Source organism: Ursus arctos, unplaced genomic scaffold (assembly GCF_023065955.2).
Source record: "Ursus arctos isolate Adak ecotype North America unplaced genomic scaffold, UrsArc2.0 scaffold_13, whole genome shotgun sequence".
NCBI lineage: Eukaryota > Metazoa > Chordata > Mammalia > Carnivora > Ursidae > Ursus > Ursus arctos.
The window spans coordinates 7,088,871-7,112,846 of NW_026622797.1; the positions used below are offsets into that span (position 1 = coordinate 7,088,871).

At 41.6% G+C, this 23,976-nt stretch overlaps 1 protein-coding gene and 1 long non-coding RNA gene across 5 annotated transcripts in view; one reads left to right on the forward strand and one right to left on the reverse strand.

The window, feature by feature from the left end:
* The window catches only part of PRKN (parkin RBR E3 ubiquitin protein ligase), a 1,246,455-nt gene that overhangs the window by 1,063,174 nt on the left and 159,305 nt on the right, over positions 1 to 23,976 (forward strand). For all 4 annotated transcript variants that reach the window (XM_026504660.4, XM_057311210.1, XM_057311211.1 and 1 more), the window contains exon 9: positions 3,821 to 3,970. In XM_026504660.4, the coding sequence (XP_026360445.3) occupies positions 3,821 to 3,970 (150 nt within the window). The remainder of the gene's footprint in view (positions 1 to 3,820; positions 3,971 to 23,976) is intronic.
* Positions 1 to 23,976, reverse strand: part of LOC123001367 (uncharacterized) — a 77,907-nt gene that overhangs the window by 11,199 nt on the left and 42,732 nt on the right. The gene's annotated exons all lie outside the window — the stretch shown is intronic.

The window sequence follows — 23,976 nt, forward strand, 5'->3', positions numbered from 1 at the left end:
ATATGTTTCAAAAATATAGATACAGTATAATTATTAGAAAAATTTGGCAGAAGAAATGGGATACCATATGAAGATATATGTGAGGTTTTTAGTAATCATATTCTTAGTGATATTGGTATTGTTACTCTAATATCCTTGTCTATGTGTGAGATCAAGCAAATGAGCTATTATGGAATATTGTTTTCTTCCATCATCCTCTGTGTTCTTAAGAAGCAGGCGAGAAGAAAGGAGATACAGATGTAAAATTGCAAATGTGAACTAAAAGCCTTATCGTTCTGAAATACCTACCCTCTTAGCAAATTTCAAGTATACAATATGGTATTGTTCACTGTATTATCATTTTGTACATTAGATCTTCAGAACTTACTCATCTTGCAAAACTAAAACTTTATGCCCATTTTGGCTAGGCCAAGGCATGAAGTTTGAACAGTCCAGTGGCACGGCACTGAGCTGAGCCCCTCAGAGGGGTTCGATACGTACTTATTGAGATCATTCACAGTTGTATGAGGGGATGTTGTGCGCCAAAGCCAGGGAGGGGTGGGAGGGACTGAGGAGTGTCTTGCCCTCTCACATAAGTCTGACCAAACTCCCACCTGGCTTAAATCCAACTTCCTGCCTACTCTGTACTTTGCAGCCAGGTGTTGGAGAAAAGCATAAAATTCTGCCGACTAGTTTTCCTTTCAGCTCATAATCTCTGCCTACAATGGGTTGTTAGTGCTGCCTAGCAGTGATGCTAGCCCCCTCCATCCATTCCCTCTCCCCTGGTCATTGATATCTTTCTTCTCTTCTCAGATTTCCAACACTTCCTTTGTCTGGGCCCAAACACTCTGCCTTCCTTCCTTTGCTAAGGATGGCAGCCTTCCCTCCTCAAGCCTTCTGCTCACCCTGGAGATTCCACTCCTCCACCTGCCGGAGGACAGAGCTCATTTCCTAGCTGACATCATCAGTTCTCTCCTCTCTTCCCACCCATTCCCTTCAGCATACAAGCCTATTATTTCTCCAATTTCAAAAAATCCTTTATAGTCCCACTTCCCCCTTCAGCTGCTAGCCCATGCTTCTCTCATTTTTAGCCAAACTCCTACAGGAAGAAGGACCCATTCTCTCCTCTTCGAACTCCTTTCCTCCAGTTCTGTCTTGACTCCATTTGACTCCACGAAGACTTTTGGCTCCATGCATGACTCCACTGAAATGGCTCTTGTCAAGATCACAATGACATCTGCATTTCCAGCTCCAACCAGTTTTCAGTAATTGCCTTCTGTGCAGCTCTTGAGACAATTTATCATGACACCCTCCTTGAAGAATTTTGTTCCCTTGGCTTCCAGGACACCTACATCCTTTTCATTTTCAACCTGCCTCGTAAGCTACTTCTTCTCAGTCCCCTTTACTGACTCCTTCTCATCTTCCCTACAAAGGTTAGATAGTCTCAGTCAGCCTCATGACTACTGAGATAACACAGAGCCGGATTGTCAAATCAGACTCACAGGAATCATAGATGTAACCTTGTGTCAAGCTTTACTAATAACTTCAAGGGTGCGGGTAATAATGAGGTGCACACAAAGCAGAGAAGTGTGAATCGTTTAGCATGGCTCCCTAGGTCATTTCTCAGCGTCTTAGCGTGTATTGTAGGCCAGACTTAATAAATGAGGTCTCGGAGAAGTTCACAGAATAATCATTAACATGAAATCTCTCAATTATATAAACTGTCTCATCATTCACCACTCGAGGAATCATTCATCACGTATTTCCTGCTTAACGTATTCCGTAGTTAAGAAGTCTTTTCTAGTAAATGCCATTGTATGGATGTATCATTGGCATGTTTACAAGAGGATTTGATCAAGTCATCTTTCTTTCTTTCCCGGGGCCAGAATAATGAGTAAATGTATGGGTGGCCTGATGCTAACCATTTTCCTCCCAGTCTTCCATGCACATCTGATTTCAAAATTTGTATCTACAACCCACATCTTTCTCCTAAACTCCAAACTCATATATCCAATTAACCACTCAACATCTCAGCTGTGTAGCAGTTTATGAAACTGAAGATGAGCACAGTAGAAATAATGACTCCTTTTCCCCACTCCCAACATACACACACATACGTTCACGCACACTCACACATATACCAACACACCCCTTTCTTCTTATAAGTCTTCCCATCTCTGTAATTCATTGTCTCTCTTTTTCTGTGTGTGTGTGTGTGTGTGTGTGTGTGTGTGTGTGTGTGTGTGTCCTTCTGTCTTCTCAGGCAAAAACGTTACATTCATGCTTGACTCCTTTTTTTTTTCTCATGTCATGTATCCAATCTGCCTAAAAATTTTGCGATTTCTACCTTCAAAATACATCCAGCTGGTCCCCCACCTCCACCACTAGCTTGCTGGTTCAAGCCACCGCCATCTCTCATGTGGATCGCTGAAAACCTCCTGCTGGCCCCTCTGCTTCCTCCTTCCATCTTTGCCCCCAAGAGTTGATTCTGAATATTTCAGCCAGATGGCTGTCTTTAAAAGATTAGTCAAATGATGTCACCCCACAGCTCCAAAGTCTCCCGTGGTTCTCGTATCTCTCAGAATAGCAGCCAGAGTTCTCCTAATGGCCTTCAGGGACCTACACAGCCCAGATCCCCAACGGCTCTCTGACCACTGCTTCTGTCATTTCCCTGTCTGCTGTCACTCCACCACACTGGCCCCTGCCAAACCTCAGAGCACCAAGCTCATTCTGGCTTCTACATCTTGGTACCGCTCTGTCCTTGACCCGAAAGCCCATTCCCACAGGTAGCCATGTGGTTTCCTTTTCTAATCTCCCTTAGATGTTTGCTTACATGTACCTTCTTTATAAGGCATCCCCTATCCCCTAATCACCTCTTCAAAATTATAGTCCCCATTGTCTCTAAAATCTGCTTCTCTGTTTTTTTATTCTCCTTCCTACTGAAATATAACCTTTCAGCATTTATTGTTATAGGCATGTGGATGAGAGCAGAGCTGTCTGTTTTGTTCACTGCTGTATCCCCAGCACCCACAGTAGGGTCTGACACATACATAGTAGACTGTCACCTAGTGTTGCATAAATTAATTCAAATTCAGTTGAGCAAATTCACTGGACTTGATCTGAGTTTAGAAGGGAATATGATCAAATAACACGAGGTGAACAATAACAGGGCTGCAACAGGAAGACCCTGGAAACTGCAATGTGTAGTTTTATTCAGCAGGGTGGGGAAACCGGGGAGGGGTTGAGCCATGCAACATCGTGGTGCAGTCAGGGATAAAAGAGACATGCTTCAAGAAAGAGAATAATGATGAAAGGAAAACATGAATCTCTTCTTCATCAAGCTGAATATGCTCAGTATTGCTCAGATATGCTCAGATATCGTGTGGACTGCCCACAATTAACACACGGTGGACTATCAGGACCTATTTTCAAAATGGCTTTAAAAGCCCATAGATTGCTGAAGAGAGGCATGGCAATTACTACTTGATGAGCTTGCTAATGATGCGTTGTGTGTCCCTAACTTAAAATATAGCTGTATTTCCTAAAGTGTGTATGAAATAAAACTGTTAAATGCAGTTGATGGTAGTCATATTAAAAGAACAAACTTTGGGGGGAAGAATTTAGGGCCAATTTCCTAGAATACAAAGTTATCTGTTTTGCCAGTTGCAATTGGGAAGGCTTTCTTTATGTTGGATCATGCCTCATCCACCCCACCCCACCCCCTTTTTTCACCAGAACAGATTAACAAGAAAATCCACACACCACCAGGTATTAACATTTTGGCTAAAACAGCACATCTTAGTATTATCACTTTTTAAAACTCATGTTGTTTTTTTTACAGTATAACCGGTACCAGCAATATGGCGCTGAAGAGTGTGTGCTACAGATGGGGGGCGTGCTGTGCCCCAGCCCCGGCTGCGGAGCAGGGCTGCTTCCTGAGCCAGGCGTGAGGGAGGTCACTTGTGAAGGGGGCAGCGGTCTGGGCTGTGGGGTAAGTACCACCTGCACCTCTGGGTGTCATTGTGTGTGTGTGTGTGTGTTTAGCAAATTGGCAATGATGATATATTTGTTTTATTTTCATTTTCCCTCTGCACTCAGACATCTTTGAGCTGATGGATAACAGAATAGACTTTTAGGGATGCCCAACTGGCTCTGTCAGAAGAGTATGCCCCTCTTGATCTCGGGTTATGAGTTCAAGCCCCACATTGGGTGTAGAGATTACTTAAAAATAAAATCTTTAGAAAAAAAGAAAATAGACTTTTAAATTCTTATATAGGATCCCAGATATGAACATATATATTCATCGATGGGGAGGAAAAGGTCATATTAAGAGTTTCAGCTTTAATTGTTTATCATACTGTTTTCTCTTAAGACGTTGTGAATTACCTGACCAGACCTTTAAACTTTTTTTCCAGTGCTCAGCTGATTCAGAGAAAAAACTTATTATTTTTTCCGAATTGGCTTTAAGTAGACAGAGTAAAGGAGAAAGAGAGTTTCCCATCAGTGATGTCTTAGCAGAATTGTTTCCCTAAGTATTTTAGGAAGTAAAATGAAGATTAATATGGAAGACTTGAAATGTTATTGTGTCATAAAAATCATTTTAAATAGAGATGAGCAAAACTAATGGTGTGTCTTAGGGAAGCAGAATAAGAAACATGGAAAATATTTGTTCTAAGAGGTCAACCAATAGGACCCAGATGGCTTCTTGAATGAATCTATGGCTGCAAGCTGACAGGGAAGGTGTGGGGGAAGCATAACTCAAACACAAAAAGGCTTGCTAAATTATAGGTTGAAATGACAAATGGCTAATAATCCTGATATTAGGTTCCATGCAGCCAGGAAAGGAAGAAAGTGTATGTGCCTATAAGATGCCATTGAATTTTGATGGGAAACATTTCTTTTAAAATTGCAACTTCATGAGGAGCTTTGTAGATGGAGTGTTGTTGGCAGAGGCTTATTGCTGGGGCCTAATTTTTGGCTGAGAGCTGTAAGTCACCTTTGCATAAGTTGGCATCTGTTGTCCTCGGTAAAGCTATCTGTGGGGTTGCAGAGCCCTGGGCTGAGCTGTAAAGTAGAGGAAGTGGACGTGGAAAAGCCATGAGATACCATGATGCCTACTTAGAAGAAATGCCTCTGGATTAATAATCATGACTACATTAGAATGGAAGCAGAAGTCATGTTTGCTCGCTTTAGGAACTACAGAAGTCAACCTGCACTTTCCACCTGTATCATCGTCATATACTGTGTAATCTGCACCAATTGTGTGTGGCCTAAGCCAGCTGCCAAATTCTGGGAGATCAGAATGCTGGGGAATGTGTTCTTTTAAAATGAGTTACAACAGTTTTTAAATAATGACTAAATTGTATGCTTCTGTCTGCTAATTGCCTAACTGTTGTTCCATTCTCTAAAGCTGGATTTTAAGGTCTTAGCTTTCTTTATGAGGAAAAGAGTTTCTTTGGCCCGTCTTCTGCATTCTGTTGTTCACCTTGCTTTAAAGAACTTCGAGGGTTTTATGTAATTTTAAGTTTTGAACAGCTGTGTCTTCCTTTTTTCCTACAATGTGACATTGTAAGTAAGTTTCGTACACATTTAAGCTCCAAATCATGGGAAATTACTTTGGGAGTGAATTGAATGGCTTTAATACCTTTGGGTTAAAGAGTTTGGGGGCAAACCTTACTTGAATGAGGAGAGCTGTCTTCCAGATGTTTCTTTATCCTTTGAAATTCTAGGTGATGAGTTTCATTTTATTTTTATTTGTTTGGTTTTGTTGTTTTCAGTGGTGTGCTTGTCAGTTTGTATGTTACAACTCTGTTACCGCATAACAAATCACCCCAAATTTTAACTAATAAATATTTATTATCCTACAGTCTGGGCATCAGGAGGCCATAAGTAGTTTAGCTGGGTGGCTCTGGCTCTGGCTCTGGGTCTCTCACGACGCCGAGTCAAGCCGGGTCGCTTCAGTTATCTGAAGGCTTGACTGGGGCTGGAAGATCCACTTCTAAAATGGCTCATTCACATAATCAGGCCAGATCTACAGCAGGGAATGAGGTGTCTAGGCATCACTACTTTAGCCCTTGAAAGCATTGCTCTTCCTACATAGCACTTTGACAAAATGTCATTCATTTATGTTGTGGTCGTTATACAGGAAATTTGGTGAGCGCAGCTCAGAACAGCTCAATGGACTTTTCTATGAGATAACATGGTGGCTCTTCCAGGCTGACCTTTGCAACAGGAGCACGTATGCTTGTCCTGAGGAACGTTGTCCTTGAGGACATTGTAAATTGTGCAACTAATAAGATGTCCCTCTGAAAGATGACTGGTCAGTAACCTAGAGCCACATGTGTGCTAGTTATAGCATATAAAGGGACCATTATAAGAATGGATTTTTAAGCTCATTTCTGGCTTCACTATTTTCCTTCTTTCTCTTCCCCTTTTTCTGATGTATACAGTTCTGCTATGATTTGTTCATTCTTGTAAGCAGCCAGTCTTTTCTGGATTTAAGGGTGGTAATGGAAAGCCATTGTTGGTAGAAATCATGGTTAGTTCATGTTGTTCAGAGAGAACAGGGCCCAATAAGTAGAAGTTAGAGAACAGGGAATCTCTGCTTAGCATTTTCTGTTACACCATGGATAACTAATAGCAAAATGGGCTGCCTCGGGAAGTAGTAAGCCTCTTCTCCTACACAGTATTCAAGGAAAGTCATTGATAACAAAGCTATGGAAGAATCATACAGTCTCAGATGTGAAGACACTCTCAAGCTCACTAACCTTGGTGGTCCTTGGGTTGTTGTTTACAGGTTTAATGTAAGATATCTGTGAGTCTACCTGGGCTTAATTTTTTCTCAACTGCCAACAGATTCAAAAGGTGCAACTCTTATTGTATGGGTATCCAAGAAATGCTTGATGTTATAAAACTAGGCTTAGAGGTGCATTGTGATGTGCCCATAGACACCCATTCTCAGAGCTGAGACACAGCTGCATGTGTTGTCTTCCAGTCAGTCAGCTCACTTCCAATCAGGCAGCTCACTGCTACATACCTAGATGGTCCTTCATACATCCATGATTCCTGTTGTATGTGGTTTCCATCTGAAGAAAAAGATTTCAGTATTTCGGTTGTCTTCGGCTTCTTAAAATAGGTGTTTTGGTTAGCATTTATGACTCTCTTATTCAAACATATAGTACTGTCCATTGGAAAATTAGATTACCTGATCCTTTGCTCTGCTGTATCACTAGGCTTAACTGTTACCTGGAGAGCAGTACACATGAGCTAATAAATGAAGACAAGGATTTCTATTTAAATGATAATGTTGGTCCATCTCAGAAAGACTTGATAGATGTGTGATGGCTCCAGCAAATTTATTACCATCATAAAGAATTATTTGAGCTTAAGTCCCACGTATCAGGATTCAAGTTGAAGTGTTACACTTGTTTCATGCCTTTATATTCCCATCCTTACATTATTGTCCTCAGTAAATCCATGTATTTGGAGTTCAGTATTCATTGAATGGATGGATGGACGGATGGATGGATGGGTGGATGGATGGATGGATGGATGGGTGGATGGAAACAATGTAGAAGTAATATGAATACACTAGCACTTTTATTTTCAAATATTAATCATCATTTACCCCAGTATTAGAATTGCTTACAAGAACCTCATCAAGAAATTCACACTACAGTGTTTTACTTGCACACATAATACGTAATTCAGAACAAAATATACTAAGTTCAGGGATCCACAAAAGTCAATTAAGAACCTGGAAGTACTGCAGGAATTACAGTTTATGTTCCTGTCAGAGGCTACGTGGCCAAAGTAGAATTTTGTACATCCTGATACATAAAATGTCTTTGTCTTGGGGGCACTGAGATTTTGGTTTTGACATAGCACAGAATATTTTTACAATGATAGATGGAACTCAACAAAGAATGTATTTGGGGATCAAATAGCCTGACCTCACTCTCTGCTAACCCTTGATCATATTTTTACTACTGCTTATAAAAATGTTAATTGATTTCCTAAGGAATTCATGTTATGCATTATTCTTTACCCCGGCTTATTGCTATTCATCAGAACTATCTCACTAACTTTTATGACTCCGATGTAAAATGTTGACATGTTTAATACTGGAAAACAGCAACAAAATATGGAATACATTAATACTCACTGACTTGGGAATACAGAAAGCTAAGGAAATCAAACCTTGTGAGTTTTCTATAAATAAAACATCATTATCTTATTTGGTGTTCTGTTGGGATGTTATATGTCTGAGAGAGAATTTCTTATCTAGGATAATACTAGGAATTAGATGAAGAGTTTTCTGTTTTAAATTAGAAATCCAGGGACAAGATATCAACTGAAAAAAAACACAGATTTTTAAAAAATCATATTACTGACCATTTGTTAAGGAAATAAGATAGAATTTCTTCAGGTACCTGGTAGGCACTCCTTCCTTTAATGGAGAGCACTGTGTTGCCGAGGCAGATTTCTCAAGGCGCTAATGAAGCGCTCGTCTTGGGCTCCCCACTTGCACAGAGCCCTTGTTTTTACCAAGTTTGTCTTCTTGCATTTTCCTTGAAGAGGTCCTCAAAGATTGAAGGACTTCAGGATGGAAAGGCTCCATCAAACCTAAATCTAGATCTGTGCAAGTATGGGGCACGACCTGCTATGTGTAAAGAAATTTTTGTTGAAAATGGTGATTTTGAACAACTTATAACAGTAGTGTTACTATATTGTTGAAGATTTTACTTAGATCGGAGCTCAAGCCTCATTTTCAGTTCTCATATAGGAAAGGAGTCAGTGAAGGCAAATGGAGATACCTAGTCTTCCACTCCAAGATCAGATATTGAGTTAAAAACTTAATTTGTTGGCATATAGTTGCTGGTAATAATTTCTAATAATTGTTTCTATTTCCGTGGTGTTAGTCGTGATCTCTCCCCTTTCATTCATGATTTTATTGATTTGGGTCCTCTCTCTTTTCTTTTGGTTAAGTCTGGCCAGAGGTTTATCGATCTTATTAATTCTTTCAAAGAACCAACTTCTAGTTTCGTTGATCTGTTTTACTGTTTTTCTGGTTTCTATTTCTTTGACAGCTGCTCTTATCTTTATTATTTCTCTTCTCTTGCTTGGTTTGGGTTTTATTTGCTGTTCTTTCTCCAGCTTCTTTAGGTGTAAGGTTAGCTCGTGCATTTGGGGCTTTTCTACTTTTTTGAGAGAGGCTTGGATGGCTGTGTATTTCCCCCTTAGGACCACCTTTGCAGTATCCCAAAGGTTTTGGAACAATGTGTTTTCATTCTCATTGGTTTCCATGAATTGTTTAAGTTCTTCTTTAATTTCCTGCTTGACCCAATCATTCTTTAGCAGGATGCTCTTTAACTTCCAAGTGTTTGAATTCCTTCCAAATCTTTTCTTGTGAATGAGTTCCAGTTTCAAAGCATTGTGGTCTTATAACATGCATGGAATAATCTCAGTCTTTTGGTACCAGTTGAGACCTGATTGTGACCCAGTATGTGGTCTATTCTGGAGAAAGTTCCATGTGCACTCGAGAAGAATGAGTATTCTGTTGTTTTAGGGTGGAATGTTCTGTATATATCTATGAAGTCCATCTGGTCTAATGTGTCATTCAGAGCCCTTGTTTCTTTTTTGATCTTCTGCTTAGGTGATCTGTCCATTGCTGCAAGTGGAGTGTTGAGGTCTCCTACTATTAATGTATTATTATCAATATGATTCTTTATTTTGGTTAACAGTTGACTTATGTAGTTGGCTGCTCCCATGTTGGGGGCATAGATATTTATGTTATTGTTAGAAAATTGTTAGATTTTCTTGTTGGATAGACCCCGTAAGTATGATATAGTGAACATAATAAAAAAAAGTTAATAAATAGATGGAGAGTCTTTTTTTCAATACGTGGAGCTCAGAAATAAAAAGCACGCAGATGGTTGATATTTAATAATAAAAGGAAAAATAAAATGGTTGCTTTCCTATACTTTAAGGATAGTTTAGTTTTATAAAAATACCAAATTGAATTAAATTATGTGAAGAATTTTGAAAACTGTATTGAGGTCTCCCTTTTTAAAAAGAAGTCTAGACAGTAAAATCTATACTCCAAATATATGTAGTTTATATTGTGGTGCTTTCAAGGAGACACCAAAAAGGCCAGGTATTTTACTTTGTGCCTAAATGTGAGTTTGTAAGCATGAAGCACCAGCTGTGATCATACCTCGCTTGCCTCAACCACCTGGCCCGTGCGACACACGGAGAGCGGAGTCATCTTGTTGACACATTATTCTTTTATATACAAGATGTTCTTTATCAAAAAGTATTTTTAAAAGAAAGTTAATGTTATGAAATGTCAAAAATATGCATCCCATGTTTATTTGACATGTGTCCAAAAATCTAATTTAAACTCTAAGATTGGCTCATGTGCAGATTGGAAACAAGTGTTGCTAGACTTTCTGTGCGAGAGACAGCTTGGAGTGCAAAGATAGAAAGCTTTGGAGATATTTATTTTAATTGAAGAAATTGTTCCCAAATGTACAAACAAGTTCTGCATATCATTCCTCTGGAAAACATTTATCAATTGGCAAATGTTCCTAGAAAGTGTTCCGTTGTTTGAAATAGAAATATTTTCTAATCCAACATAGACCACTGACCATTCCATGTGTCTTTAGCTATTTTTGTTGTTGTTGTTGTTAAAATAAAGGGAAATCTGGAATAATTATACTCTTTCAAAATGGTAAGCTCCATCTCATTGAATAATGTTAGGAAATCAACTTTGTGGCAAATGGAATGGAGAAACCTTCTTTAGCTCTACAAGCTACTGGAGAGTTCAGAACATTCTAGAAAACAGACTTCTGATGATAACATGGTTTCTCTGCTTTTCTTTTGATTCTGCTCTCACCTCAGTGTAGGGCTCTGCTGTCCAGTATGTTAGCCAATAGCCAAAAATAGCTATTTAAATTAAAATTAAATAAAATTTAAAATTTGTTTCTCAGTCACATTATCCACATTTCAAGTGCTCAATGGCCACATGTGGCTTCCTGCTACTGGACTAGACAGTACAGGTAGAGCATGGTATCAGCATCACCATGGAAAGTTCTACCAGACAGCATGAGTCTAAAGAAAGACTAGAATATCCCCCAAAGAGGAGCTTTTGCAAACTTGAGTTTCCTGTGTCTCAGATACAAACAACCTCTTCCATTCTGGTTAAGAAGACAAATCTTTCTGGAGACTAAGGCAATGTCCTAAGTACAAAAATGTAGAACAGTATTTTCCAAAGTGAGGCTCATGCAGCCCAGGTTCCAGGGGACGTTACCAGGAGGAAAGTTGGAGTGGAGGCAGAGAGGCTGGACAGAGGTCCAGCAGCAAACAGCCTGGAAACACGTGTTAAGGTAGGTTAAACAGAGGGTTTTTTTCCATAGGACTTAAAGCTTTCAACATGCAAACATGCATTTTGCCTGAACAAGCGGAATACCACAAATAGCATTTCCTAAGCTCTTTAGAGTAAGAACCGCCTTTTGTGTGCTGCATTTTATAGGATAGGTGTTTCATGGAATACAATGTGGGATGAAAGCATTTGCTTTATTTTTTTTTATTTTTTTAATGTTTTTTTCTTATATTATGTTAGTCACCATACAGTACATCCCCGGTTTCCGATGTAAAGTTCGATGATTCATTAGTTGCGTATAACACCCAGTGCACCATGCAATACATGCCCTCCTTACTACCCATCACCAGTCTATCCCATTCCCCCACCCCCCTCCCCTCTGAAGCCCTCAGTTTGTTTCTCAGAGTCCATAGTCTCTCATGCTTCATTCCCCCTTCTGATTACCCCCCCTTTCTTTATCCCTTTCTTCCCCTACCGATCTTCCTAGTTCTTATGTTCCATAGATGAGAGAAATCATATGAGAGTTGTCTTTCTCTGCTTGACTTATTTCACTTAGCATTATCTCCTCCAGTGCCGTCCATGTTGCAGCAAATGTTGGGTAATCGTTCTTTCTGATAGCTGAGTAATATTCCATTGTATATATGGACCACATCTTCTTAATCCAGTCATCTGTTGAAGGGCATCTCGGTTCCTTCCACGATTTGGCTATTGTGGACAATGCTGCTATGAACATTGGGGTGCATATGGCCCTTCTCTTTACTACGTCTGTATCTTTGGGGTAAATACCCAGTAGTGCAATGGCTGGATCATAGGGTAGCTCAATTCATTTGCTTTATTTTTTAATGGCCAGCGCTGAGTAGCAAGCATGCCACAGTTACAGTGAGCTAATGTGATCAAAGGCTGAGAACCTTAGACCGACAACATTGTCCTCCTGGAGAGAACTAACAAAGTATAATTTTAAAAAGTTTGTATACCGTATTTGTTGTGGATATATTTTTGACACTGCATATTTTTATAGTACAACCTTTTTGTTTTCTTAAGCAGCTAAGGCTATATAATTCAAAGGGCAGAAGATCCATAGAGAAAAGAGGAGGAGATGTTACGATTGTGGGTGGTCACTGTCTTCAAGTGATTCCTATTCAGTGGTCATGAAGATTTTTAAACTTCATAGAATAAATGACGCTGTGGTAAATAAACTATTTTCACACAGTAGGTGTTAACATATGCCAATCTCATAAAACATTAACTGCATAGAACAATACGGTAACGACAAGGGAATTGTGGGCGTTGGGGATTTGTTCTCGTTTTCTGTGCAGCCACAATGGCTCCAGCACACTGACAGGAACAGTCACAACAATGTGGGACTTGGGCCGCTCTCACAAGGTGGCTGGATGGAGATCCCCTCCCTGGCCTTCTGCATGGTGGGCCTCTCTTGCCTGGCCTTCCCAGAGGCCATCGTAGACTTGGAGACAGAGAGTAATGCTTCCCCTCATTATACCAATTATTTTTCACCCCCTGCTATTTCTCAGGCTATGAGGTAATGATCATCAAAGCAGTGTTTTTTGTTCTTTCATTTTACCTGTTTTATACTAGTTTTTATTGTGCTAAAATATATAATAACATAAAATTTGCCATTTATAACCATTTGTAAGCATACAATTCAGTGGCGTTAAGTACATTCATAATGTTGTATAACCATCACCTCTATTTCCAAAACTTCTCATCACCCCACACAGAAACTCTGTGCTCCTTAGGCAGCCCCCATTGCCCGCCCCCCGCCCAGGTCTCTAGTAATCTCTAATCTACTTTCTGTCTCTATAAATTCACCTATTCTAGATAGTTCACAATTGGTGGAATCAGAATGTCCTTTTGTATCTGGCTCATTTCACTTGGCGTGAAGTTTTCATGGCTCATCCATGCTGTAGCAGGTGTCAGAGCTCCTTCCTTTGTGTAGATGAATCATATTCCTTTGTAAGGGCTACACCACATTTTGCTCCTCCCATTTTCCTTCCAAATGTGTTCAGCTGGAGTAGGCCTTCCTCCCCCTGGATCAAAAGCCAGACAGGCTCTCTGACTTTGAGTAAGTAATGAGTATATTACTCATAAGTAATAAGGAGTCTTAGAATCATTTCCAGTTGCTATCATTGTATCAGTTCTTTAAAAATGCCTTGTGCCCCTCCCCCCCAAAATTTTTGATTTAACATTAAATCTTCTTCCCCTGCCCTGTGAGGCCCAGCCCTTTACATCACATGTATGTGCACTTGGTATGGGACCCCGAAGGGACTGATGGAGCTCATTCGGTCACTCTGCGTGTTTCTGGAGTCCTCCTTGCAGCACTGACTTTATTCCTCTTCAAACTCTGGTTCACGGTCAGAGCTGACTATTCACTTTATCCCCCAAGACCTGACAAGTGCCCACTTCAGCTAGGTCCAGATCCAGGTTTTTCATTCCAGTGCTTAAAATTAGTTTGCCTCAATTAAAATAAAATTAGTTTGCCTACATTCGTACCTACAGTGTTTCAGCCCGTTGCAGGATCATCCCTGCAGATCAGAGTTCTCTGTCCTAACTCAGGTTGCAACATCCTAACTCTTGCTCCTCTAAGTGTAATGGTAACGTGATCCTGCTAGGAATAGACCTTCTGGACATAATCACAAAGATTTATCAAGATCTTTGTGGTGGATATTTTTTGTACCGCTGGTTTATAATAGTTAAAAATGTGGAAACAAGCAAATTTTCAGTACTAAATATAGTGGTTAAATATAGTTTTGACATTCTATATAATCAAACATAATATCCTGTTAAAAAGAACAAGGTCAACCTGTGTGTTGATATGGAACCATTTTTTTTTTTAAGATTTTACTTATCTATTTGAGATAGAGTAAGAGAGGGAGAGAGAGCACAAGCAGGGGGAGCAGCAGGCAGAGGGAGAAGCAGGGTCTCCACTGAGCAGGGAACCCGACACGGGGCTCAATCCCAGGACCCTGGGATCATGACCTGAACCGAAGGCAGACACTTAACCAACTGAGCCACCTAGGCACCCTGGAACAATTTTTAATATATAAAATTAAGTGAAAAGAGAAAGGAAGAGATGCTCGGTACTCCCAAATATATAAAATATCTTTTGGAAAGAATTAAAGAAACCATTAACAGTGGTTGTCTTTGGATAGAAAAAGTGGGGATATAGGGAAGGAGGCTTTCGTTTTTTAGTGTATAACTTTCTGTAATGTTTGAAGTTTCTAAACATGTAGACACATTACTTTTACTTTTTATAACATAAAGGATTTTCTTTGTTTATGAATTACTTCTTCGTTTCTTCAACTTCATATATTTAAAAAAAGAAGTAATGTTATTTGTTAAAAATAAAAGCAAGGTAATCAATTACTGAATTAGGTAGAATTTGATAGCATTTCAGACATAGCGTTTCTTTGGGCTTAGACTAGGGAAGAGGAAATGAAGCTTCGAACAACAGAGATCAAGGCAGAAGAACCAAGTTGTAAACACTTGCTACCGTTCACTCAAAGGAGCTGGAGATGCAGGTGGTCCCGTTTGGCAACTTTTAAGCATTAATTTGTATAGAGCACACTCTCCTGTCATACTGATTTAGTTGAATGACATATTTAAGAAAAATGGGAGTGAAGTCTGCTAGAAAATTTAATTTATGTTCTCAAAATTAAGTTCTGTGAAACATGTCAGCTAATGCATTGAACGGTCATGCAAATAGGTGAATTTTAATTTTTGTGTAGCTTTAAAATAGCTGAAGGAGTTCCTTAATTATAGGAAAATATTTTTTGATGGTACCCTGCACATATCTGTGTTCTAGAAATGAAATTCTTATAACCTGTTTTCTTGTTTTTTGTGTATCTTCCTATTTTTGTCTATACCTTTTTTCTTTTATTTTTTTTTTTATTTTTCATTATGTTCAGTTAGCCAACATGTAGTACGTCGTAAGTTCTTGCCGTAGTGTTTGTACCTATTTTCAGTGAAATTAAGACAGAGTCCAATGTGGCCCATACAAAACAGGAGCTCAGGGCTAGACTAATTCATTTCTCACCGCTGGACACACATTCCACTGGAAAGGCTAAATCTATAAATTATTAGAGCAGTTCTCTGAAAGTTCCTGTGAGGGAACGGGGCTTTTCCCGGGTTAGGACAAGTCGCCGATATTGTCAGTGGTCCCCAAGGGTCTATGACAGATCCATGAACTACGTGTTCCCTGGATCCCAGCCTTCCTCTTTTCCTGCTTTGCGTTCAGTGGGCCCAAGGATTCTGCCAGGCGGGGTCCTCAATATCTTTTGCCTCTTCAGCACAGAATGAATGAGGTTCAAGGAGAGAACGTCGAAGGTTCCTGCAGGCAAATCTGACCTGGCCCAACATGATCTTGACTCCCACCTTCTCCGTGGACTGGAGGCCCGTAGGAAGTATAACCGGCAGACCTGCCTGAGCCTGCTACGTGGGCTTTCATCCATCTGTCCTTTAAAACTTAATACTGTGACCAGAGAATAAGATTCATTTCATGTCGATTTTATTTAAGGATTTTTTTTTTCAAGGAGAAGGAAAAAAAACGAGTAAGACTAGAAGCCCCTGGATAAGGCATAGGCCAGATGTAAAAGCTTTGCCCCATCTGCCCATCTTCCTGAACCAGGGTCAGAAGAAGGATAAAAACAAGAAGGAATCCTTTCAGAGGGCGATAACACCATCCGATGCAGTCTAGGAAGTCATTTGTCAAGTGGACCTATTACTGCGCTCACTCCCGAAAAAAAGCAATTTTCTTCCTCCTTTCTGTAGAAGCAGGCCCAGAATGCCTGTTTCTTCCCCCCAACCACACTGCTCGTCACTCTCCTTTAGAAAGAAATAATATTGTTCCTGACATACATTCTTCTTCCCAAAGCCTTGTTGGTTATTATCCAGCATGCGGTGACAGCTGGGAATTTAATGCCGAGTGATTTTTTTTTTCCTGCTCCTCTCAAGGTATCAGTATTAAACCGACAGGTCCATAATTCAAAGGAAGTCTGAATTAGCTATTCCTGAGGCTTCTTCCACAGACAGAACCCACTTACGGAATGTTACCTATGCCTAAAGAATTCTTGAGCTAATGCCCAGAGACAGTGTCTGTTACCACCTCTTCTCTCTATGAACTTGAAGCTCTTCACATATGCCAACCTGCAAATTGGCCCTGCCCAATTATTTGGAGGAAGTGATAAAAGAAGAGATACTGAGTTCAACCAGATTATAAATTAGTCTTTTGCAGGAGTAGGATGGAAGTGTACTTGCTGGATGTTTCAAGAATAGGAAGAGCTTGGAATGGATGCCTCCTAGAAGAGAAATCACCCACTTACTTGTCAACCTTCTTTATAGACCATTCACATAAATCATTTTCCATGTAAAGAGGAGTAGAAAGCAGAGCTATATTCAGAAGATGGCTGCTATTTGGGAAGAAGTAAATCCGCATCAAAGGAAGCTTCTGGAAGACTGCCTTACAGGAAGACATAGCCTGGCTCTTGTAGAAGCCATACTGTATTATTGAAAAGTGAGGAGCTGCTTAATCAGTAAGAAAAGGTAAAGTAGAAAGATGGGATTAAGGAGATAAGATCTCTGTTAGACTATATCTGTTGACCCAGAACTTCCCATAGTGAGCTGCATAAAAACTGCTTCCCATTATGAATGTAACAGTTTTTTAAAAGGTCTGGAAATTGGTTGTTTGGAGGCTAGGTTGCTGTGCGTATTTTGTATTTTTAGTTTGTTGTTCTAAAGAAACCAAAGATTATTTGAGTACGGCCTCGGAAGAGCATTACAGTCTAATAATAAACAGGGTGGCGATCAAACACTTGCCAGCCATGCCTTTAATATTCTGAGCACCATTTTAAATGCTATTGGCATATAATAATAAATGGGCAAAAGACACAAATTACCCCTAGAAAATTATGAAAAGAATGAGCGAGACGCCTGCTTGACAGGCTGTTTACCTTCCCTCTGCAAATAAGACTGCTTATCCCTGGAGCATGACCCCTGAGCGCCTGGCCACCCCGCTAGCTGGGGGAGCTCCTGGCAGGTCCTGGCTGGAATCTGTGTGTGCACACAGTTTGCACTGGACAGAGGAGGTTTCCCTCGTGACATCCATCTCCCTCTTGTTCTTGCTAACAGAACACTGAATTTTCTTCAAGTATCCTCCCCTTTGGGAAGTGACCTCATACCCAAGTCGGTAGAAAATCCTGAGTCGCCTAACGCAGCCTTGCTCTTCCTGTGACGCTTCCTTCTAATGGTTTGGGGAGAAATCAGGTCTCTCTGGTCTTGACTGCGCAACTCAGCGAATTAGCTCAAAAGCCACTCTGTTGTTGGGCCATGTGTTGTAGGAGAGAGTACATTTCCTTTCTATTTAAGTTGGTTGAATGGGGCTTTCTGTTTTTCTAGCCAGAATCTCTTCACTGGTACGTGGGCATTATCTTAAAAATGACCAAAGGAATTCATTCACTAAGAACTTTGGGCAGATAACAACGGAAAGAACTACCTGATAAGGCCTTTCTAGTAGCAAACATTATATCCTTCAGATTATATCCCCTAATATTTTTGTGTATCCACAGTAGCTGAAATCAGCTATAAAAATTTCTCCTCATTCCTTCGGGCTGAATGGATTGTCACGCGCTCCATTCTCTTACTCAGCCATCAGTTCCATGGTGTGGGAGCACGTCTCAAAACAGCAGCGGCTCCACTGGGGGGAAGTTTCTTTCTCTCTCATACAAATCTTGAGCCCAGATGGTGGCTCTGCCCCCACGAAGCCCTTAATTGCCCTAATACCATATGTGGTGCCGAGGAGTCAGGAAGAGGAGGACGTTCCAGTCCTTAGAGCCAGGCCCAGAAGTGGCATACCGCTCCTACCCCCAGGAGAGAAACTCGTTCTGTGGCCACGTGGCCAGCCCCAAAGGCTGTGGATACCATGTGTCCAGCAACATGATTATGAGACAGGAAAGGGCGAATGGATGGTGGGCGATCGAGGTCAGTCTCTCCCACGTCTGCCATAAGTCCTCTCCATCGTCCTCACTTGAATACCATCCGCTTACGTTCATTCTGAGAGGTTTGTAATTTTCATGCAAAAAAAAACATCTTCTGAGCAGAATGCTGTTTCCTTTTTATTTCTGACAAGACTGAGTGCTTGCTTTGTGATCTTTTCTTTAAACAATACATGTCTTTCACTTTCTCTATTCAAAGGCATGAAAATTAGACCACCATCTCTCAGTAATACCCATAAAATGGCTTTCAACCCTTACATGAAACGGTGTTGCCACAATAACTGTCTGAATTTGTGCAGATAAATCGATTTAGCGTTCAGTAGCACCACAAACTGAGAGTAGAGGTATAATTCTAGAAAATTCCCTGGTTGGACTGAAGTTTTCACCCACTGATCTTTTGGTTCTGGTTTTCCATGCAAATGTACGGCTTAACCATGTAGAACCACACATACCACCGATTAAAGCTTTCGGAGTTGCAAATTGACTATGAGACTTCACGTAGCACTTGGAGTAATACCAGCGTCTAATTTACATTTGCAACAGTAGTCCTAGGAGTTTTAGCTTTTATTCTTCTACTGCAATCACTAGAAATCATACTGTTTTCAGCAACTAAGCTATTCTAATAAGAAACATTCACTGGGGAGAAAAATATTCTATAGATCCTTCCTTCTATTTAAAATAAAGCAAGTCAGTAATACTTAGAAGGAAAATCATTTAGTTATTCAACAGGCATTAACTGACCGTCCACGACGTCTGTGATGCTGTGCTGGGCGCTGTGGGCACATGGGCATAATGACACAGTGCCCTGCTCCAGGAGCATGGAAGCAAATGGGAAAACTAGACACACGTGCACAAAACAGCATACCCGTATGGCAATATAGACTCATGCCAAATGTTGTGCCACGGAAAATCAGAAGAGTTAAGGGCATGCTTGCGCGGCTCCCATATCACTTTGAACAGAGTTCGTTTTAACACTTGCCACATTGCTTGTTCACAAACCATTTACCCCAGTTAATCGGTGGGCCCCTGGCGGGGTGAACAGGGCTGCAGCCTGCTCATTTTGATATCCTCAGTGTCCAGTAGGGGACGTAGCTGGACATTGAATTATCCAACGAGAGGAGAAGGCTCTGAACTGAGGGTGGGAGCTTCATTAAGGGCCTGGAAGGATGAAGAAATGCCGCCTAGTGGGCCCTGGAAATATTCTGGACATAAGAGTCTGCACCAGGGTGAAGGCCCAGAAGATGGGGACTGCAAAAACCTGAGCGGGGAGTAAGGAGCAGGTGACCAGCAAAGGGCGAGGCTCACGGGGCTCTCTTGGGCTGTGTGTAGGATTTGGGCCTTTCTCCTCAGGCCTGGGAAACCAGGTAGCGCCTTTTGTGGAGGAAACATGACCAGAGCTTCTGGAAAAGTAATTTAGTGCCAGTGTAGAGTATGGATGGAAAGGGGAAATTACTGAAGTCACTGTTAAAAGGTAAATTGAGGCAGATTAAAATTTTGCAAGAGTTTATTAGAGTGTACGTGGGTTCAAATCAGGTGGCCCCACACTAAAAGGGGTCCGGAGCTTCTGCTGGCAGGATCTGGGAGTGTTTTTATAGAGGAGGCTCCGAAGCAAAGCTAGGCAGCTATTTGATTCGCTGCAGCTCCAGCAGTTGCCTAATTTGGGAAAACCTACGGGCTGCGGGTGATGGGCTCCCTGAAGCGTCCTCCTCTCTGGCTGGGGTGCAGGGGCTCTGGCTTTGGGTCGGGCTTGCTTCTGCGGGCAGCCAAGGCATTAGTGCCGCCTCAGTCCGCCCAATGCTCCCAAGACCATTTTGACCGATATTATCTCGAATTACTGTAACCCTCCTAACAACCTTGCAAAACACCATTTATCGTTTTTTTCACACAAGTTTTTCAGACATTTTAGGGATTCTAGTTTTGCAATCTTAATTTCACTTCAGATTGATGCGTTAAGGCTGTGGAAGATTTAGACCCCTCTTGTAATTTAGACGTTATTTAGGAATTGATGGAATTCACAACCACAGTCTGTATAATGTTTAAAAGATAATGTGTAATAATAACTCAGTGTACACTATATAATATTTACTCACCTATCTTTATTCTCTATAATTTACTGCCTTTTATTCTTTTATCTAAAAATAAGTGCTGGGGCGCCTGGATGGCACAGTTGGTCGAGCACCCGCTTTTCGGTTTGGCTCAGGCCAAGATCTCAGGGTCGTGAGATTGAGCCCTGCGTTGGGCTCCAAGCTCAGCGTGGAGTCTGCTTGAGATTCTCTCTCTCCTCCCTCTGGCCCTCCCTGCCCACCCAGTGCTCTCTCGCTCTCTCTAAAATAAATAGAATCTTTAAAAATAGTAATAAATAAATAAAAATAAGTGCTTACTATTTATTTATAATAATATTTTTTATTATATCATGTTAGTTACCATACAGTACAGTGCTTACTATTTAATAGTCTTCAAAATTAACTATTCGCCTTTGTTTCCTCAGCACCTACCACGATATCCAATCACATAAAATTGTATAAGAGGATTTCCTATTTGAAAGTCCCTTAGGCAAAAACATCTCCAATTGGTAATTGTAGAAGTTTTAACATTTGAGGAATGGCAGGTGGCAAGGGCTGGACCGTGCCAGCCACCCTGTCTGCGTGGCTCTCTCAGCATCCACACCCTCAGCGAACAGGGAAGAGTGAAAGACGCGTCACAGGAAGCTTCCTAAGCTTTGGGAGCTGGAGAGCTTGGACGATGAGATTGCAGGCACTTTGCCACACGGACATCTCCCTTCTCTGATCCCCATGACTTTCTGTTGAGCAAGAGAGTGTTTTTCTAAACAAAGCTATTTTAAAAATACAGACGTAAAAGCACAAACTGATTTGTAACAACCCTAGATATTTTAAATGTCTCAAAACCAGTTGACATTAGTATATTGGGACCCATGGTCCATCTGGAACTGACCTCCCTATTTCCTGAGCAGACAGCACACCTCACACACACAAACCCATATCACACGTACACACCACTCATACCACATACACACACACACACACACCATATCACTCATACCACACACACACCACACACACACACCATTCTCACACCACACACACACATACCACATTCACACCCACACCACACTCACACCACACATACACCATACCATACACAACCACACTCACCATACTCACACCACATACACACACACACACACCACAGCACTTTCATACCACAAGGAAGAGTATGAAAGTGAAACTGTTTAGACATTTTTACCAAAACCCCTTCTTTATTAAAAACTTCTGGAATCTATTTCATTCCCTTAGTGCATTTTCTAGATCTCTGGATTGGTTACAAAGACTTTTACTTACTCCTTTTTTTTTTTAATAATAATTTTTTATTATGTTAGTCACCATACAGTACTCCTAAAAGTAGGCCACATTGTAAAAGTTCCAGAACATTTCTCAAAGCTGTTCTTTTCTAGTCTTAGCCTTTTTCTCATCCCTGAACTACTCAATGTCCTAAGCCTGCAAAACAGGACCCAGGTCATGTACCCGCAAGTCTGCTATTTGGGTTTAGTTCTCTCTCCGGCAGGCTGCGGGCGAATTTCCCAGGACCCGGCCTCTCCCGGGGTGGGTGCTCTGGTGCAAACAGGGCAGGCACGAAGTGTGAGTGCGTGGGTGTCCAGTCACCCTCACCTCGGAGCTGGCAGGAGCTGGGATCTTCCTCGTAGTTCCCGGGTCTCTGGAGCTGGGCACGTAGGCACCTCCCCCTGCAGGGGCGCCAGGAGCAGAAGGGTCGCCGAAGCATTCCCGGCTTTCTTGTCGGTTCCCATTTCCCCCCTTCCTGGCCTTGGCCAAACCTGACAACGGAAGGTCTCCCTAGGCTTAGGCTTCTGCTTGCGAGCTTTTTCACTGTCTGCACGCTCCCCTGTGGCTCCTCCGGTGCCATTCGGGAAGTCTCTTTCCAGCTTCCCACGGGAACACGAAGCGGCTCTCCGCACCGGCCGCAAATCAGCATCCTCAGACGAGCTCAGGGGTGGGTGTGCTCCCCCAGCGACTTGCAGCTCCTGCTTCCGCTGGACCCCCCTCCACTCCGTGCTAGGTGGGCTTCCTCTGGAGTAGAGCCTCAGGCTGGTGGGAGCAAACGAGGTAGACACCTGCCCCGCTTGCTCCGACCTCCAGCAGGCTCACCTGGCACCCCAGGGGAGGTCGCTGCTCTGTCTCAGCCCAGGCTTTCCTCCAGGGAGCCCAGGCAAATTAATTGGCAGTCATGTGATTTAATACAATCAGGTGATATGATCCGAGTCTGTGGGGGAGACACAGACGTGCGGTGCCCCAAGCCTCCCATGCACGTCGGTGGGCTGTGTGTGCACACAGCCCCCCAGGGAGAAACAAGCGCAAAATCCTCTCCTTTTGAACCTTTCTTTGATTCCACCAGGTTCCTCCTTTTATTGGTGGTCTTACAGGACTCCCCCCTGGGGGCCCCTTCAGGCTCATAGAGTTGGTTTCTTCCCTCACCACGTCGTTAGAATCTGTGAGTTTGCACGATCCTTTCTAAGGCCGGGGCAAATAACGTAACCTACAGAACTTACGTTCAAGTAAAATCAACAGTATATCAAATGTTGATGAGTGCTATGTTCTGTCTCAAGTGATAACCTATCCTGCAGGTGGCTGGAAATATGAAATTGAAATTTGATGTATTAGGATCATTTTGAAGATTTGAGAGTATCGGTAGAGAGGTTAATGGCTGAAGCTCTCGAGGAATGGGTTTGCTCTTTGAAGAAGAGCGGCGTACCCGTCTTTCCTCTGCAAAGAAGTAAGAGGACTTGTACCTCTTATTATGGACAGACCGAGGTGCTTCAACCCCTGCTGGTCTCGGGGAGGGGACTTAAGAAGATCGAAAGAGCAGTTTCTTCCAGGTGTGTGATTCTCAAGCCAGGGTATCTGATGTGGGATATGGTCGCGGTCCCAGCGTACGGAGGATGCATTTCTCTGGACGGTTGGGAGTAGGTCTGGGTGAAGAATCATACTTTCACACTGAACCAAGAATATGCATCTTCAAAATATTTCTAAATTACCATCTCTATTTTGGACTATGACCTCAAGACCCATCAGAGCACGCGCACCCTTTCCCCGGTTGTGTGGGAGCCCCTCTTGGCAGGAGCTTGCGAGTGTTAATTTGAGGGATGGCAAGAAACTCACACACAGTCAAAACTCAATAAGGAATGTGTGTGAAGTGGAAAACGTTTTTAAAGAAGGCTTGTTACATAAAATGTTCTTTGCTGCTCTTTTGTTCTTATAATATATTTAATAAGCTTTCCCTGTTCTAAGAAACAGGTTAATGTTCCTATATTATTTTGTTTATATACCATGTAAATGGAAATGGTCCCAGGAGGATTGGCATTAATTATTATCAAACGATCTTTCCCTTCATTATCAAAATGTAAGCAATTAAATCACCACTTCCCACATGTGACAGATATATTAAAAGATATTTAACTCTTGCAGACTTCTAGCTGGAGATAATAATTTTTATAAATGTGTCTTGATTTGGGAAAATATTATTTATGCCTTATTTTGCAGAAGATGACTTACATACAGAACACACTCTTCAAAGTAA